The 20724-nt window shown below is 36.8% G+C and overlaps 1 protein-coding gene across 3 annotated transcripts in view; it reads right to left on the minus strand.

Moving 5' to 3' along the window:
* PRKCQ (protein kinase C theta) overlaps window positions 1-20724 on the minus strand; it is a 186793-nt gene that overhangs the window by 75901 nt on the left and 90168 nt on the right. For all 3 annotated transcript variants that reach the window (XM_045462522.1, XM_045462521.1, XM_045462523.1), the window contains one exon: window positions 18851-19024. In XM_045462522.1, the coding sequence (XP_045318478.1) occupies window positions 18851-19024 (174 nt within the window). The remainder of the gene's footprint in view (window positions 1-18850; window positions 19025-20724) is intronic.

A 20724-nucleotide genomic window follows, 5' to 3' on the forward strand; every position in this document is an offset into this window, starting at 1 on the left:
AAACCTAAATCTGATTTTAAAATGGGAAAATAATCTGAATAGACATTTTTTTGCAGAAAAGACATGAACGTGGTCAACATACACATGAAAAAAATGCTCAACATCACTATCAGGGAAATGAAAATCAAACTACAGTGAGATATCACCTTACACATATCAGAATGGCTACTGTCCAAAAGACAGACAATATCAGGTGTTGGCAAGGATGTGGAGTAATAGGAACCCTTGTGCACTGTTTGTAGAAATGTAAATTGGAGAGGTCACTGTGGAAAACAGTATGGAGGTCCCTCACAAAGTAAAAAATAGAACTACCTTATGACCCAGCAAATGTACTACTGGGTATTTACTCAAAGAATACAAGAACACTAATTCAATGGGATACATGGAAGCAAAGTACTGTGGATGATGGAACAGATGATGATGGAAGCAGGTAATGCCTGGATCTTCAATGACACCATGGAACCGTCATAGCTGCACTGAAATGCACGTCTCACTCCTTTTAGATGAAGAGAGAAACACTTCCAGCTCATTGAAGCCATGTACCTGTTACTAGCAACCAATGGCAATTTCTAGTTGACCCTTATTTCACATTTAGACAATCTTAAAATTTGGAGATAGCTTCTAATATATACAATTTAAAAACCATTGTTTTATCAAGAAAATTAATAGTGCATCTAGTTATTAATGATATATTAAGATCAAGAAAGTGCAAAATTTTTCCAAGTGAGGTAGGACTTTGTTTTCTATTTACTAATTAGAATTAGGTGGGAAAGGGAAATAGCTTTGTGATTTAATCCATATACAGTTTTAGAGTCTTGCCTCTTTTGGGGAAACCTAGAGAATTCACAAATTAGTAGGTCCACAATAAAAATTTGAAGTAAGTAGTAACCTTTGAAAGTATATTGTGAAATGGATGTTTTTCAAGGCTTTATGATTAATTTGATTCTGATAATTTTTAATTTACCTGTTAGTACAGAGAAAGGATTTATGGCAGTTATTCTTGTCGATAAAACTTTATTATGCATTTTCCTACTTTTATGCTTTTTTTTGGAATGTAGGTGATGGAAAATAGGTACTGAATACACAGGCTTAAAGTCAATAGTGTGAAGTTAGCCGGCATACATACTGAAATTGATTCCAAGAGGGACCATGCAATTTTAAGCCCTGTGGACTTTCATATGAGACATGGAAAATAAAAGTATTGAGAAATAGAGAACTGTTAGTAAAAATAAGGAATAAGAAGCCATTCCCACCTGCTAAGACAAATTCTCATAATACTGATTTATACTAGACTTTGATAACAATAATTTATGTCATAACCTTAGTGATGTACAAAGTTATCTTGTTGTGTCACAGAGAAAATTTCAAAAACAATTTTTGAGCCTCACTCAGATTCAGGTTGAGATTCAACTGATACTGTTTTGCACACTTAGGTCCCAAGCACTGTGATTTCATGTATGGCACCTGGCTTATACTCCACAACCCCTCCGCATGCTAATTCTTACTCTCTACCTGACGCAGGGGAGGAAGGGAGCCTCAGAGCCCTGCTGATAAGTGGTTGAGCTGGGACTAAACTGCTTGAGAACCAAGTCCACAGGTATTTTCATGCTGTGTAGCTTCCTAAATGGCTTTGCCATATTTTTACACTTCAGTCGGTCATAGGTCCCTCATGTTGAACTTTAAAAGCCTTTAATGATTTAAACCACTTGCCCAGATAAATAATAAATGAATAGGGTCAGTCCAAGATGGTGGCATAGGAAAACCCTGAACTCACCTTCTCTTGACACAACAAATCTACACCTACATATAAAGCAATCCCTCCAGAGAAAGAACTGAGGGCTAACTGAACACCTTTTGCTCAACAAATGAAAGAGGGACCGCATAGAGAAGGGCAGGAAAGATGGAGATAAGACAATAATGGGAACTCTACCCCTGATGCTGTGACCTGCAGTATGTAGTGATATCACTGAGAGGCTGGTGTGCACTCACTTGAACTGGGGCACAGCAGAGCAAATAATAAAAATCTGAATTAAAGGCAATGAGACTTTAAGTGAAAAATCCTTTTACAAACCCTAGAGTATCTGCCAATGGATGGGGAACTGCTGGAACTCTGTCTAGGGTTGGAGGTGACAGCAAGTGCCATTTTTCATGTTCACTCTCCACCTTGATAGCGCAGACAGGAACAGGGTCTATCTAGGTGCTCTAGCCAGCCTACTAGGGCCACCCCAACAAGCCATTGTCTGCACCAGCTCCAGCAGTCCCCTCAAGGTGGCCCGAGCACAGTGTGCCTCAGGTACCACTATCTGTGCCTGCTCCAGCTCAAGCCAGTTCACCAAGGCAGCCGCAGCAAAGTATGCTTCAGGTCCCTCAGCCCATGCCTACTCCATCTCTAACCATCCCTCCAGGGTGACTGCAGTGCATACTGGGAAGTCCCAGCCTGCACTATAACCCTGCTATTGTACCAAGGTGGCCTGGGTGCCATATATCTCAAGACCACTCTCCAGCCTGTGCCCAATCCAGCTGTTTAATCAAGATGGCTATAGTGAAGTTTCTTCTAGTGCCCCTAGCCCACAACTACTTCAGCTCCAGCTGTTCTGCCAAGGCAGCCCGGGGGAAGCAGGCCTCAGGACTTTCTCATCCATGCCAGCTCTAGAACCAGCCATCCCTCAAGGTGCCCCAATGCAACATGCCCTGGGAGCCCCAAGACTGTACCTGCCTCAGCTCTAGCTGGCCTGCCAAAGCTGCTAGACAACTCAACATCAAGGCGATGCTCCCACACAAGGCCACCCCTTCAAGACTGGGAAATGGGGGTGTTCCACTTACCGAAGTTCATAGAAACAAACCCGGACAGTCAAACAAAGTGAGACAGGGGAATATGTTCCAAATGAAAAACATGATAAAAGCCCAGAAAAAAAAATCTGGATTAAATGGATACAAATTACCTGATAAAGAGTTCAAAGTTGTGATCATAAGGATGTTTACTGAACTTGGGAGAAGAATAGAGGAACACAGAATTTCAACAAAGAGAAAATATGAGAAAGAACCAGTTCAAGATGAAGAATATAGTAGCTGAAATGAAAAATACAGTAGAGGGAGGCAACAGAAGATTACACGATATTGAAGAATGGATCAGTGATTTTGAACACTGAATAGTGAAAATCACAGAAACAGAATAACAAAAAGAAAAAAATTAAATGAGGAAAGTTTCAGGGACTTCTGGGACAACGTCAAGCATCCTAATGTTCACATTATAGAGGACCCAGAAGAAGAAGAAAGAGAGCAAGGGGCAGAAAACTTATGTGAAGAAATAATAGCTGAAAACTTCCCCAACATAGGGAAGGAAATAGACATCCAGGACCAGGAAGCATAGAGAGTCCAAAACAAGATCAACCCAAGGAGATCTACACCAAGACATATTATAATTAAAATGGCAAAACTAAAGACAAATGGAGAATCTTAAAGGCAGCAAGAGCAAAACAGTCACACACAAAAGAACTGTAAGGCTATCAGCTGATTTTTTTTTTTTCAGCAGAAACTTTGCAGGCTAGAAGGTAATGTCAGGATATATTTAAAGTGCTGAAAAGGAAAAACTTTCAGTTAAAAGGAAAAACTTCAGTTAAGAATACTCTACCCAAAAAGGTTACCGTTCAGACCAAAGGAGAGATAAAGAAGTTCTCAGACAAGAAAAAAGGAGTTCATCACCACTATACTAGCACGTACAAGAAGTGTTAAAGGGTTGTTTTTGGTGAAAGAGATCATAACTAGAAATAAGAAACATATAGGAGTAAACACTGAAGATGGCACAGTAGGATGATCCTGAGCTCACCTTCTCCCCATGGACACACACACCCAACTTATGTGGTGCAACCCACTCAGAAAGACCTGAAGTCTAACAGAACTGATCCTCCACAACTAAAGACATAAAGAGGAAGCCACATTGAGAAGGGTAGGAGAGGCAGAGATGAGGTCAGGAACTAAACTCTCAGCGTGCAAACTACAAGTGGGATGGATATCACAGGTGCGGAGGTTCTCTCTGAGGAGTGAGGGGATTAAGCCCCATACTGGGCACACACAGTCTCTGGGGACCTGTACTTGGAAGACAAGCCCACATAATGTCTGTCTTTGAAAATCTGCAGGGCTTAACTCCAGGAGCTTTGAAAATTAGTGGGGCTTAAGTCTGGGAGAGGTAGAGGGCCATAGGAAACCAAGACCCACTCTTAAATGGCCAGCATGCTACAGGACTCAGTTTGAGACCTAGCACAGAGGTGGCATTTAAAAAGCACCATGTGGGGTGCCTGGGGTGGCTCAGTCAGTAAAGCACCCAACTCTTGATTTCAGCTCAGGTCATGATCTCGTGGTTCATGAGTTTGAGCCCCACATTGGGTTCTGTGCTGATAGTGCAGAGCCTGCTTGGTATTCATTCTCTTTCATTCTCTCTCTCTCTCCCCTCTCTCTGCCCCTCCCCTGCTCTCTCTCTCTCTCAAAATAAATAAATATTAAAAATTTTTTAATAAAAAAAGCACCTCATTGTATGTGAAGGAAGAGATTTATTGACTAATTTTAGAACATGTGCTGGAGGGCGAGGGACCTTTGGGAGCTCTCTCCAGAAGGAGAAATCCCGGCAGGCACCATTTTTCTTGCCCTCCTTCCATCTAACTAGCCAGACACTTTTGGAAGGCCAGTTCTGACACTTTACATCTACCTTGCTAGTGACTGCTCACCCCACTCAGATTATTCCCTGTAGACTTGCCCCATCCAATACACCTGCCCTAGCAGACACCCCATCCAAAGTAGCTCCTACCCAACCACCTTTGGTGGGCAGCCTTTGTCAGGACTGTCATATCCCCAATGTGACTACCTCTTGCCACACCCAGCAGACAGCCTTGGCAAAGACTGATGACTCTACAAGGTGACTTCTTCAGCATGGGGGGCAGACCAGTACACCTGTAGCAGTTGCAGGAGACCTCTCAACCAGCTGTGGTAGGGCCAGACACACCCATAAGTATACCTGCAGTAGTTACAGCGGGGCTTCTCAGCCTGCCATGCCAACAGTCAGCCCTGCCTACCAGTGCTCCTGCATTAGTCATAGCTTGTCATTGCTGATACCTAGGTTGAGGGCCCCATCAGAGTGCCAGCAGCAGTTGTGGACCAGCCACAAGAGGAGGGTGCATGTAGCCCACAGAGGGGACACCCTGGACTCCCTGGTTCTAGAGAACAACAAAGGATTGTGCTACTGGGCTTCACAGGATGCCTATATAAGACCACCGCTTTTAAGATCAGGAGACATACCTGACTTGCCTAATACACAGAAACAAACCCACAGGGTCAGACAAAATGAGAAGACAGAGAAGTATGTTCCGAGTGAAAGAACAAATCAAATCTCAGAAAAATAACTAAATGAAACAGAGATAAGCAATCTTTTTGACAAAGAGTTCAAAGAAGTATCACAAAGATGCTCACTGGACTAGAGAAGAGAGGAAGAACCAAGAACTTCAACAGAGTTGGAAAATATGAAAAAAAAAGAACCAAGCAGAGCTGAAGAATGCAATAACTAGAATTAAAAATGCACTAGAGGGAACCAACACTGATTAGATAACATAGAAGAGCAAATCAAGGACCTGGACTACAGGGTAGGGGAAAGCATCCAAGCTGAACAGCAAAAAGAAAAAAATTAAAAATGAGGCTAGGTTAAGAGACTTATTGAAAAACATCAAGTATACTAGCAATCATATTATAAGGGACCCAGAAGGAGAAGCAGAAAATGTATTTGAAGAAATAATAGCTACAAAGTGCCATAACCTGGGAAAGGAAACAGATGTCCAGGAAGTACCATAAGACCCAAACAAGAAGAACCTGAGAAGATTCACACCAAGGCAAATCATTAAAATTTCAAAGATTAAAGATAAAGAGAGGATCTTAAAAGCAGCAAGAGAAAAATCAAATAGTTAAAACAAGAGAAGCCACATATTAGCTGATTTTTCAACAGAAACTTCACAGACCAGAAAGAAGTGGCATGATGTATTGAAAGTTCTGAAGGTAAAAAGCCTATATTTGAGAATACTCTTCCTTGCAAGGTTATTCAGAACGGAAGAGATAGTTTGCCAGACAAACAAAATTTAAAGGAGTTTACCACCACTAAACCAGCCTTACAGGGAATGTTTAAGGGTGTTCCTTAAGCAGAAAGGTAAAGGCCATAGCTACAAGAAATTTATGAAAGGAAAATTTTAATGGTAAAAGCAAATACATAGTAAAGGTAGTAGATCAGTCACATAAATCTAGTATGAACATTAAAAGGTAAAATTAATTATAGCTTCAGAAATTAGATACATTCGCAAAATGAAAAGATGTAAAGCATGACATCATATCCATAAAATGTGTGTGGGGGGGAGCAAAAAGGTAGTGCTTTTAAGTATGTTTGAAGTTAAGTGACCACCAACAATATAGACTGCTATTACATAATAATGCAGAGTGTTATAGAAGAACCTCATGAGATATATACCCAAATGATAAACCTATAACAGAAACACACACACACACACACAAATTAAAATAAAGGAATCCAAGTATAGCACTAAAGAAAGTCAACAAATCAAAAAAAAAAAAATGAGAGCAAGAAAAGAGAACTACAAAAAAAGCAAGAAAACTTGAGAAAAGTGGCAATAAGTATACATATCAACAATTAATTTAAATGTAAATGGACTAAATACAGCAATCAAAAGACTGGGTGACTGAATGAATTAAAAACAAAACAAAAAAATAAGACATATCTGTTAGCTGCCTACAAGAGAATTACTTCCACCTAAAGACACATACAGACTGAAAGTGAAAGGATAGAAAGACATCCCATGCAAATGTAAACAAGAGAAAGCTGGGATAGCCATACTTATATCAGATAAAATAGACTTTTATTTTTTTTAATTTATTTTCCTAAATTCAATTTAGTTAACATACAGTGTAGCATTGGTTTCAGGAGAACTCAGTGATTCATCACTTACACATAACACCTAGTGCTCAGTCCAACAAGTGCCCTCCTTAATGCCCATCACCCATGTAGCCCACTCCTCTACCTACCTCCTCTCCAGCAACCCTCAGTTTGTTCTTTTTATTTAAGAGTCTCTTATGATTTGCCTCCATCTCTGTTTTTATATTATTTTTCTTTTCCTTCCCCTATGTTAAAATAGACTTTAAATCAAAGACAAACAAAGAGACAACAAAAGACATTACATGATTATAAAGGTACCAATCCACAAGAGGATATAACCATTGTAAATATTTATACACCCAACATAGAAGCACATAAATAAATATTAACAGACATAAACAAATTGAAATACAATAATAATGCAGGATTTTAATACCCACTTACATAAATGGATAAATCATCCAGACATAAAAAAGGAAATAGTGGCTTTGAATAACACATTTGAGATCAACTTAATAAACCGAACAGTCCATTCAAAAGAGCAGAATACACGGTCTTTTTAAGTGTACATGGAGAATTCTCCAGAATAAATGACATGTAAGTAAGCCCACTGAGCAAGTTTCAATAAATTTTGAATATGGAATTATATCAAACATCTCCCCTGGCCACAACAACAGTATGAAACAAACTCAATTACAAGTAAAAAAAACTGTAAAAACACATGGAAACTAGACAACATGCTACTAAACAACCAATGGGTAAGTGAGTAAATCAAAGAGGATATTCAAAATAATATATGGAGACAAATGAAAATGGAAACACAATGGTTCAAAATCTTTGGAACACAGCAAAAGCTTTTCTAAGAGGGAAGTTTACAGTGATACATACATATCTCAAGAAACAAAAAAATCAAATAAACAATATAATTTTACATCTAAGGAAATAAGGATATGGTAAACCAATAAAGCTGAAAGTACTAAGAGGGTACAAATAATAAAGATAAGACTGGCAAAAAATGAAATAGAGACACAATAGAAACACAATAGAAAGGATCAATGAAACTAAGTGATGCTTCTTTGAAAAAATAAACAAAATCAATAAACATTTAGTCAATTGCATCCAGAACAAAAAGGACTGAAGTAAAATTAGAACTGAAAGAGAAGTATATCCAACACCACAGAAATAGATAGTATTATGAGACTACTGCACAAAATTATATGCCAATAAATTGGACAACCTAGGAGAGATAGATAAAATTCCTAGAAACATACAATTTTGCAAGACTGAATCATGAAAATACACAAAATCTGAACAGACAAGTTACTAGTAATGAAATTGAATCAGTAATCAAAAAACTTGCAACAAACAAAATCCAGGACTAGTTGGCTTCACTGGTGAATCTACCAAATATTTATTTATTTTTTTTAAGTTTATTTACTTATTTCGAGAGACAGTATGAGTAGGGGAGGGGAAGGGGGGGCAGGGAGAGGGAGAGAGAGAATCCCAAGTAGGCTCTGCACTGTCAGCACAGAGCCCGATGTGTGGCAAGAACCCACAAAACCTGAGATCATGACCTGAGTAGAAACCAAGAGTCTGATGCTTAACTGACTGAGCCACCCAGGCACCCCTACCAAATATTTAAAGAAGAGCTAATATTTATCTTTCTAAAAATATTTCAAAAAACAGAAGATGGAGGAATACTTCAAAATTTATTCTTCAAGGCCAACATAACTCTTACACAAAACCAAAGAAACCACAAAAAAAGAAATTATAGGCCAATATCTTTGGTGAATATAGATCCAAAAATTTTCAACAAAATATTAGCAAATCAAATCCAACAATATAAAAGGGTTATTCAGCAAGATCAAGTGGGGTCTATCTCAGAGATGCAAGATAGTGTGACATCTACAAATGAATGTGATACATCACAATAATAAAGGGTAAAATCATATGATCATCTCAATCGATGCAGAAAAAGCATTTGACAAAACTTAGCATCTGTTCATGATAATAACTCAACAAAGTGGATTTAGAGGGAACATATCTCAACTAAATAAAAACCATTTATTACAGACACACAGCTAACATCATACTCAGTGGTGATCAGGATTAAGACAAGATCAGGAACAAGACACAAGACATTTTTGCCATTTGTATCCAACATAGTACTGGAAATCATAGCCACAGCAAACAGATAAGAAAAAGAAAGCCATCCAAATTTGTAAGGTACAAGTACAACTGTTAGTATTTGAAGATGAGATGATACTATATATAGAAAGCTATGATTAGTCCGCTAGAAACCTATAGAATAAATGAATTCAGTAGTTACAGAATATAAAAATATAAAGAAATCTGTTTCACTTTTATACACTAATAATGAACTAACAGAAAAAAGAATTAAGAAAACAATCCCATTTACAATTGCATCAAAAAGCTAAAATATTTAGGAATAAATTTAACCAAGGAGGAGGAAAACCATGAATTCTGAAAACTTGTAGGACACTGATGAAAGGAATGGAAGATGACATAAACGAAGGGACAGATATTCCATGCTCATGGATTGGAAGAATATTGACGAAATGTCCATACTACCCAAATCAATCTACAATCCAATGTAATCCCTATCAAAATATTAATAGTATTCACAAATCTACAACAAATAGTTGTAAATTTGTATGGCACCACAACAGACCTCAAATAGTCAGTGCAATCTTGAGAGAGGAGTAAGGCTAAAAACACAATCCTAGATTTCAAACTATACTACAAAGCTACAGTAATGAAAACAGTATGCTACCAGCACAAAACTGGACACCTATGTCAATGAAACAGAAAAGAAAGACCAGAAATAAATTCATGCTTATCCTGTCAATTATCTATGACAAAGATCACATGAATATGCAAGGGAGAAAATAGAGTGTCTTCAGTAAATGGTTTTTGGAAAACTGGATGACTGTGTGAAGAAAGAAGGAAAGAAAGAAAGAAAGAAAAGAGAAAAGAAAGAAACAAACAAACTAGACCACTTTTTAAAAAATATACACACATACAAAATTTTAAATGGATTAAAATCTAACTGTAAGACCTGAAAACAAAGACTTAAAGAAAAAACATAGGCAGTAAAATCTTGGGAAAGCAGCCGTCACAATATTTTTCTGGATCTGTCTCATTAGGCAAAGGAAACATAAGCAAGAGTAAATATTTAGACATTAAATTATAAAACTTTTGCACAGTGAAAGAAACCAACAACAAGACAAAAAGGCAACCCACCAGGTGGAAGAAGATATTTGCAAATGATTATTCAATAAGGGGTTATTATCCAAAATATAGAAAGAACACCAAAACAACAACAACAACAACAACAACAACAACAACACCATTTGGTTAAACAATGGGCAGAGCACTTGAACAGACATTTTCCAAAGAAAACATACCAATGGCCAACAGACACATGAAAATATGCTCAGAATTGCTACTTATTGGGGAAATGCAAATCAAAACCACAATGAGATATCACCTCACACCTGTCAGAATTGCTAGTATTAAAAAGAAATAACAACTGAAACTAATGTAACATTGTGTGTCAACTATACTCAGCTTTAAAATAAGAAAGAACAAATGTTGGTGAGAATATGGAAAAAATGGAACCCTCATGTACTGTTGGCAGGAACATAAATTGGTGTAGCCATTATGGAAAAGTATAGAGATTTGCTCCCCCCAATGAGATTAAAAATAGAAGTACCATATAATCTTGTAATTCTACTTCTGGGTATTTACCCAAAGAAAACAAAAACACTAATTCAAAAAGATATATGCACCCATGTTCAATGCTGTGTTATTTACAATAGCAAAGATATGGAAGCCACCTAAGTGTCTATCGATAGATAAATGCTAAAGAAGTGGAGAGTGTGTGTGTGTGTGTGTGTGTGTGTGTGTGTTTGTGTGTGTATTTGGCTGATATTTGGCATATGTATATAACATATTTTTCCATATTCTATAATATATTTATATATGTATATTCAAATATATGTATATATGTTATGTATATGTATATATGTATGTATATGTTATATATATAACATGCCATATATATGTATATATATGTATATATATAACATGGTATATTTATGTATATGTTATATACATATGTATATATATATGTTATATGTATATATATAAATTAGATCTTGCCATTTGCAACAACATGGATGGATCTAGAGGGTATTAGGCTAAGTGAAAGAAGTCAGACACAGACAACTACTATATGATTTTACTTTTATGTGGAATACTAAAAATAAAACAAATATATAAACTAACAACAACAGAAAGGGACTTATAAATAAACTGGTAGCTGCCTCAGGTGAAGATTTATATGGATGGGCAAAATAGGAGAAGGAGATTAAGAAGTATAAACTTCCAGTTATAAGTCACAGGGAACAAAAGTTCATTATAGGGAATATAGTTAATAATATTGTAATACCTTTGAATTTGTGTACACACACACACACACACACACACACACACACACACACACATCCATCCATCCATCATCCTGGTACTGAGAAACCAAAAATCTACAGTAGCGTAGATATACACAAAGTAAAGAGAAAAGAACCCAAACATAACACTAAATAAAACCATCAAATCACAAGGAAAAATACCAAGAAAAAAAAAGCTACAAAAGCAACCATAAAACAACAAAATAGAAGTACGTATCCATTAACAATTAATTTAAGTGTAAATGGTCTAAATGTTCCAATCGATAGACCTAGGATAGCTGAATGGATTAAAAAAAAGGACCGGCTTATGTGCTGCCCCACAAGAAACTCACTTCAGATCTAAAGACAGACAGACTGAAAGTAAAGGGATGGAACAGTACTTCTATCAGTCAAAACAGGCTTAAACGCTGTTAGAAAACACACGTGCACGCGCGCGCACACATACACACACACACCATTACCAAATAATAAAGGGAAGAGTCTATAACATTCATAAATATTTATGTACCCAACATGGAGCATCTGTGTGTAATAAGTAAATATTACCAAAACATAAAGGAGAAATTGATAGCAATACACTTGATAATAATACCATAAGAATAGGAGACTTTAATACACCACCTCTATCAATGGAGACATCATCCTGACAGAAAAGCAATAAGAAAACATTGGCATTAAATGATACACATTAGACCGGACGGACTTAATTGATAATACAGAAAATGTAACCTAAAAGCAACAAAATATACATTATTTTCAAGTGTACATGGAAAATTCTATAGGACAAATCATATGTTTGGCCACAAAAGGAATCTCAACAAATTCAACAACAATGAAATTGTATCAAGTATCTTTTCCAGCACAATAGTATGAAACTAGAAAGCAACTACAGAAGGAAAGTGGAAGACATACAAAACAGGGAGACTAAACAACATGTTATTAAACAACCAATGGGTTAACAAAGAAATGAGGAAATCTAAAAATACCTGGAAACAAATGAAAATGGAAAAACAACTTTATAAAATCTTTGGGAGCCCCACCAAAAGAAATTATAAAAGTTTATAGTAATACAGGTCTACCATAAGAAACAAGAAAAATTCCAAAATAAATAATTTAACTTCACACATAAAGGAACTAGAAAAAAAGCAAAACACAAAGTTAGTAGAAAGAAGGAAATTAAATAAAGATCAGAATGGAAATAAATGGAATAGAGACTAAAAAAAAAGTGTAGAAAAGATTAAAAAAAACTAAAATCTGGTTCTTTGAAAAGATAAAATTGATATCCTCTGGCCAGACTCATTAAGAAAAAGTTGAGGGGCCAAAATAAAATCAGAAATGAGAGAAGTTACAACTGACCACAAGAATATAAAGGATCATAAGAGAGTACTATGAAGAATTGTACACCAACAAATTGAAAAACCTAGAAGAAATGGATAAGTTCCCAGCAACATACAACATTCTGAGACTGAATCAGAAAGATATAGAAAATCTAGATAGACTGATTTTAAGTAATGATGAATCAATAATTTAAAAACTCCCCCAAAGTACCAGTCTAAGACCAGATGGCTGATGAATTTGACCAAATATTAGAGAAGAGTTAATACCTATCCTTCTCAAATCATTCAAAAAAATCAAAGAACACTTCATTTTTACAAGGCCAGCATTACCCTGAAACCAACCCCTCCCCAACACACACACACACACACACACACACACACACGAAATTACAGATCAATATCCCTGATTAATATGGATTCAAAAATCTTCAACAAAATGTCATCAAACTGAATTCAATAACACATTTAAAAGATCACTCACCACAATCAACTGGGATTTATTCCAGGATGCAAGCATAGTTCAACATCCATAAATCAATGTGATACATCACATTAACAAAACAAAGGATAAAAATCACATGATTGGCTCAACAGATACAGAAAGAGTATTTAACTAAACTTAACATCCTTTTGGGATAAAAATTATCAACAAAATGGGTATAAAAGTAATGTACCTCCACATAAAAGAGACCATATAAGACAAACCCACAGTTAACATTCTACTCAATGGTAAAAAGCTATAAGCTTTTCCTGTAAGATCAGGAACAAGACAACGATACCAATTTTCACTTCTTTTATTCATCATAGTATTGTAACTTTTAGCCAGAGCAATAAGTCAAGAAGAAGAAACAAAAGGCATCCAAACTGGAAAAGAATAAAACCATGATTTGCAGATGAGATACTATATACACAAAACTCTACAGACTCCCCCAGAAAACTATTAGATGTAATAAACGAATTCAGTAAAGTCACAATATACAAGATTAACATACAGGAACTGGTTGCATTAGTTACTATACACGAATAATGAGCTATCAGAAAGAGAAATTAAGAAAGCAATCCCATTTACAATGCATCAAAAAGAATAAAGTACCTAGGAATACATTTAATCAAGGAGGTGAAATACCTATACTCTAAAAACTATAAAACACCAGTGAAAGAAATTGATGAAAATACAAATAAATGGCAAGATATACCATGCTCATGAATTGGAAGAATTAATATTGCTAAAATGTCCATACTACCTAAAGCTATCTACAGATGTAATACAATCTCAATCAAGATACCAACGGTATTTTTCACAGAACTAAAACCAAAAATTCTGAAATTTGTATGGAAGCACAAAAAACTCCAAATATCCAAAGCAATCTTGAGGAAGAAGAAAAAAGCTGGAGGTATCACAATCCCAGATTTCAAATTATACTACAAAGCTATCATAATCAAAACAGCATGGCACTGGCCAAAAACAGACACATAAATCAACAGAATAGAACAGAGATCCCAGGTATGAACTCACACACTTATGGTCAATTAATCTATGACAAATGAGGGAAAAATATACAAGGGAAAACATAGTGCCTTCAATGAGTAGTGTTGGGAAAACTGGACCACTATCTTGCACTATATAGAAAAAAAATTCAAAATGGATTAAGGGCTTGAACATAACACCTACACCTATAAAACTCTTACATGAGAACATAGGCAGTAAGCTCTTTGACATCTGTCTTAGCAATATATATTTTTTTGACCAGTATCATCAGGCAAGGGCAACAAAAGCTAAAAAACAGATGGGATTACATCAAACTGAAAAGATTTTGTACTGTGAAGGAAACCATCAAGAAAGTGAAAAAGCAACCTACTGAATGGGAGAAGACATTTGCAAACCATATATCTGATAAGGTGTTAATATACAGAATATATAAAGAGCTTACACAATTTATTATTAAACACCCCCCAAACAATTGTTTTAAAAAATGGGCATAGGACTTGAGTAAATACTTCCCCAAGGAAGACATACAGATGGCCAATAGGTATGTGAAAAGATTTTCAACATCACTAATTGTCAGGGAAATACAAATGAAAATCGCAAATCAAAATCACCTCACACCCGTAGATTGGCTGCTTGTCAAAAAGACAAGAAACAAGAGTTGGTGAGGATGTGGAAAAAGGAAAGAACCCTTGTGCACCATTGGTGGGAATGTAAATTGGTGTAGCCACTATGGAAAACAGTGTGGAGGTTCCTCAAAAAGTTAAGAATAAAACTACCCTATGACCCAGCAATTGCACTTCTGGATATTTATCCAAAGAAAACAGAAACACCAATTTGAAGAAACATATGCACCCTTATGCTCATTCTGGCATTATTTATAATAACCAAGATATGGAAGCCACCTAAGTGTCCATTGATAGGTGAATGGATAGAGAATATGTGAGATTATCTATCTATCTAGATATCACACACATATACATATAATAGATATCTAGATATCACACACACACATATAATAGAACATTGCTCAGCTGTAAACACAAATGAAATGTTGCTGTCTGTGACAACATGGGTGAACCTAGAGGGTATTATGCTAAGAGAAAGAGAAAGACAAATACTGCGTGATCTCACTTATATATAGAATCTAATAAAATAAAACAAAACAGAAACTGACAAAGATACAGGAAGCAAACTGTGAGTTATCTGAATGGGGAGGGGTTGGGAGAGGTGAGTAGAAACAGGTAAAGGGTATTAAGAGATACAGACTTTCAGTTATAAAGTAAGTAAGTCATGGGGATGTAATGTTTAGCATAGAAAATATAGTTAATGATACTCTAATAACTTTGTATGGTGATGGATGGTGATTAGGCTTATGAGGATCATTTTGTAATGTATAAAAATACTGAATCAGTATGATATACACTTGAAACTAATAGAATATTGCATGTCAATTATACTTCAATAAAAACAATAATAAATAACTAGTGAAAAACTGTCTTCAGAATCTCCTGAATAATTGGCATTCAACGGGCTGGGCTCTTTGTACGTAGAAAGCCAATGAATAAGTTTTCCTAAAAATAACAATTCTCCAGAAGAGTGAATAGTTCATGTATGTTACCTAATATCTACACTAGCGTGCAAAGGTAAGTGTCATTTCCTCAAGAAAGGCAATTTCCAAAATGCCCCCCACAGCCAATCATTCATTTCAATTATTGCTTTCTATATTCACCTGTGGTATTTAATTGGTTATTCTGTTTGACACGCAAGATCTGAACAATAAATCAGGACATCCCCAAAACAACTCAGTATCCTTGGGAAAGTATCGTGCAAGATTTCTGTCCCTCATCCCTCATTTCTTAGAAATAAGAAAGCACTCCCATTCCTTGAAACCTAAGTAGTGAGCCAGTCACTTTTACATTTGATAGACACATTCTCTACCACTTTTCCCGAGGCATTGACTTCTCTGGTTTTGGTAAAACATCACAGCTGCATGGAACCTTAAGAGCATCTCCTATGAGACAAAAAGGAGCAAGCAGTGCCTGGAGCTCTGATAGACAAGCACAAGAAGGAAAATACTGGTATTTTCTACAAAGCAGCATTCAGAAGAGCTTTTCCTAGAAGACGCAAAAACAATTATACATACAGATATATATATATATATATATATATATATATATATATATATATATATATATATATGTGTGTGTGTGTGTGTGTACATGTGTATGTGTGTGTATACACATGCACAGCTGGGAGAAAGTACCAGATGAAATGTGATTACATCATGCTTCTAGAAGCCTGGTCTTAGGTGTATTTAGTAGTTTGATACAAGCCTTACAATATTTCTAGAGAAAAAGTGAGATCACGTATCCCATGATGCACAGAAAATCTGGAACGCAGATTAGGAGTGCATGGCAAAGCCCTCACCTTGTGTTTGACAGATATTTATGATCTCCAGGAGGACATTTCTGGGAGAAAAATCTCTCTAACTCATTATCAGAAATCCCAAATGCCTTCTTGCTGCAGAAAATGAGCCTACCTTATTATTATCCCTTCATTCCTTTATGCTTTCTCTTGGAACCAACCACACCTCTTACTGCCCAAGACCCTTTCTGCCTACTCATATTCTAATTTCTAGTTTCTCTCAGCTCTGGAATGTAGAGTCTGCATTGTGCAGTTTCATACCACTCACCACCGTTAGAAGTGTCTCTCTTTCCCCTCTAGTATTACAGTATGAAATTCCTGAAGCCAGGAACTATATTATATATTTCCATATTCTCTGTGGTGCTTTGGATACTATATATGATTGTTAAGGTGTATTTAGTAGTTTGATACAAGCCTTACAATATTTTATTGTCCTTTAAAAATACTTACAAAAATAATCTCGTTTCTCTTTTTCTTATCTACATGTATTTATGCATCTATTCCTTCATTAAACATTTGTTGAGCATCTACTGGGGGCTGGAGAAGTAGTGATAAAAGGCCTAGTTGCCATCCACATGTTCCGACAGATGCCCATGGTTTCCCCACTACTGCTTTCTGTGACTGGGGCAGCTTACAGGCCTTCTGTTACTTATACTTACATCAAGGTAGAACATTATCATGCAGACTTGAAATGGAATAAGAGAATAAAGTCTTCATGCTCTTTGGGTCTTAACCACAAAGTCCCACATGGGTCTGCTTATCATTCTAGGCCATGTACAAGGCGGAAGTGTGAAAGAGAGTAAACAAGGAAAAGCAAATCATAATGCTAGTGCATGAAGACCGGTCCACAAGGATGTTCACTTCAGTGTTATTTAAATCAGAGCAGAAAGTTAGAAATGTTCTAGTGAGATAAATCACATTGTAGAATATTCATAGATGTGAGGAAATGTATATAAGAGAGTGTTGAAAATATCAGTTGCAGAACAGTAGGTATTTACAATGGGTTTCTATTTTTTCAAATTTTTTAATTTATTATTTTTGAGAGTGAGCAGAGGAGGAGCAGAGAGAGGGAAGGAGAGAGAGAGAGGATCCGAGGTGGGCTCTGTGCTGACAGTTGAGAGCCCAATGCGGGGCTCAAACTCATGAACCATGAGATCATGACCAGAGCTGAAGTTGGACACTTAACTCACTGAGCCACCCAGGCACCCCCATTTCTATTTTTAATTTTACAAAATCTACTGAGTGAAAAAGTCTAGAAGGTTAAACTTCAAAGTATTAGTGGTGAGTATACCGAGATGGTGAGGTTATAAATGATTTTCTTCATTAATTTTCCAAATTGTCTAAAATGATCCTGAATAGTTTTTGGTCTGAAAAAAAGAGGCAATTGAATTTTTTTTTAATTTTTAACGTTTTTCATTTTTGAGAGACAGAGCACGAGTAGGAGAGGGGCAGAAAGAGAGGGAGACACAGAATCCGAAGCAGGCTCCAGACTTTGAGCTGTCAGTACAGAGCCCGATACAGGGCTTAAACTCACGAAACGCAAGATCATGACCTGAGCTGAAGTCGGATGCTTAACCGACTGAGCCACCCAGGTGTCCTGAATTTTTTTCTTTTAAGGCATAAGGAGAACAGGAAGAGAATCCTCCCAGAATAAGAGCACCTTCTGACAAAATTTACCTTTTTACCTCACTGCTCAGGCCTTGCTCACTGATAGCCCACTGTATGGGCTGTTTCTCTGTGGCCCATATATAGGAAAATAACAGTACACATGCGTTTTGACCTACTGTCCAACTTTTTTCTCCTCAAATACACATATGGTAGCTAAACAAACAGTGTCATGTATTTCTCCCTCACAAAGCACTGCTTTGTCAAGCAAGGCACAGGCTGCCTAGAATCCTGGTTGTTACAGAAGTTAAACCAAATTCTAAAAAACAAGCGAAAAGACAAACCCAGAAGGAAAGCCCCTTCTCAACAGACTATGTTAAACAATTCGAAATAGTATCTCACTGGTGTTTGGAGAAGAAGAAGTTTATTGGGACAGATGGAAGGTGAGCTGAAAGGTAAAGAAAAATATGGGGACAGTTCCCCACATGTCCCAAGGAGGGCGCCACCAGAGGCCCCGGCTTAGACAGGCACATTTGCTGGGCAAGAGGTGGATGAAGTGTTGTCTGAGCAGAAGTCTTACCTTGGTCTGGAATGTACAGAACATGTGCGTTAGGAACGGATGCTCCCAGGCCAAGGAGAGAACTCTCTTCTCTACCATTGTGCACTCAACATCATCGTCCATCAAAACCACATCTTTCTTTAAGGCTTTTATTGCAAAAAATTGATTGGTCTTCTTGAACTCTGCTAGGAAGACCTAGAAGCAAAGGTAAGAAGTAACTTTATTTTAGAATTTGGTCTCACTCATTAAAGAAGAGACCATGTCCTGAGATCTGTGTTGGGCAAAACAAAGAGGACTTCTTCTCCAACCCCCTCCTTCCCCTTGACAGGGACAAAATAGAGCACTTCACTGATCAGGGATATTACCTAGGAGTTTCACACTTGCTTTGTACCTTTCCAAGGCATTCACAAAACTACTGTACAATTGGATGGGTTATTCTCAGGCCCTGAAAAATTCTATGTAAAAAAGTATGACCTGTCTGCCCAGGGACCTGAGTAAATTTATAATATAAATTCCCAGACACTAAGTGCATATTGAAGAAAGCAGCAGCAAGTAGCAGAGAGGAGGACCTGATTATACTTGAAACATCAGTGCAAATGAGCATAAAACTCAGCTCTGAGTTTTACCCAGTTTTTCAGGGTGAAACTATAATACAAGGGGAATAGAGTTTTCCTCATGTGCCTGAAGAGTGTACACCATTTCATCTGATGGTATAGCCTAAGGCCATTTTTTTGGACCTACTATGTGTCAGACACTCTGCTACCCTTTACATGTGCAATCTAATTCTTAGCTCAGAACTCTCTGCAAGACAGGTAGTAATAATAAAAAGAATGAACTTCAAAGAGGAATTTCACTTGCTCAAATTCATGGAGCTCCTCAGTGGAAAAATCTAACTCCAAATTTACTTTTTCTACTGGATTTCATGACTTATATGAAAGGACACCAGATGGCACATAATGGGGAGTTTCTACAACTTGTGCTTTTGCAAATGATGCAGCAACAGATGACTGACAGTTGTGAGGACGTGGCATTTGGAAATAGAAAACTCCAGCCTGGGTCTCTTTTCACAGACATTTACTAGCTGTGGGAATGTGGATAAACCAATTAACCTCTCTGGGCTTCAGTTTCCTAATGTGTAAAAGACATAATTGTCATGACATTCTCTAACTTGCAGGACCATCGTGAATATCAAATGGCTACCACATGGGAAAGTGGTTTAGAAACTATAAAATGCTCTCTAAATGACAGTTATTAAGAATACTTGTCATTTGTTTCTTGACTTTTAGGGAATGTCGAAGTCAATGACACTAAACCAGTACTGAAAATGCATGTGTCTATGTTTAAAAATAATATGGTGCAGATAGCTAGCTTTGGGGTAGCTGGCTTGACAGAGGGCATAGAACTTACGAGAAGGCAGGCAAATGGATGATGTGCATATACCCAGAAAACGATGCTATTTTTTTCTGGACTGCAAAGTACATTGAGATAAGAATATGGAGGCTACCATTTTGTTGAGAAACCATACTTCCTATATAAAGCCAAAAGAAAGAAGAAAAACAAATTTTGGAGTGTTCTTAATGTTGTGAGAAAGGGAAATATGGTTACTCCATTTTGCTTTTGTGTTTCATTCTCCTTTCCAGGGGCCCCATGGCCCATCCTCTTCAGTCTGTAGGGACTCAGGGTCCTGATGGCAAGAGCATACTGTTTTGGACATAGAACAGAGGACACCCTAAGGCTCTCAGTGTCCTTTGGGATATTTTACAAAGGCTTGTAGGTTTAACTTAATGTCTTTCTTATTAACCTTGTTCAAATATAGAAATCCACATGGGAACAAAGAATGATAAACATTTCATTAACAATTAAAAGTACTCTTTTGGTAATTGTTTCTTTCCATA

This window comes from Leopardus geoffroyi, chromosome B4 (assembly GCF_018350155.1).
Source record: "Leopardus geoffroyi isolate Oge1 chromosome B4, O.geoffroyi_Oge1_pat1.0, whole genome shotgun sequence".
NCBI classification, from domain to species: domain Eukaryota; kingdom Metazoa; phylum Chordata; class Mammalia; order Carnivora; family Felidae; genus Leopardus; species Leopardus geoffroyi.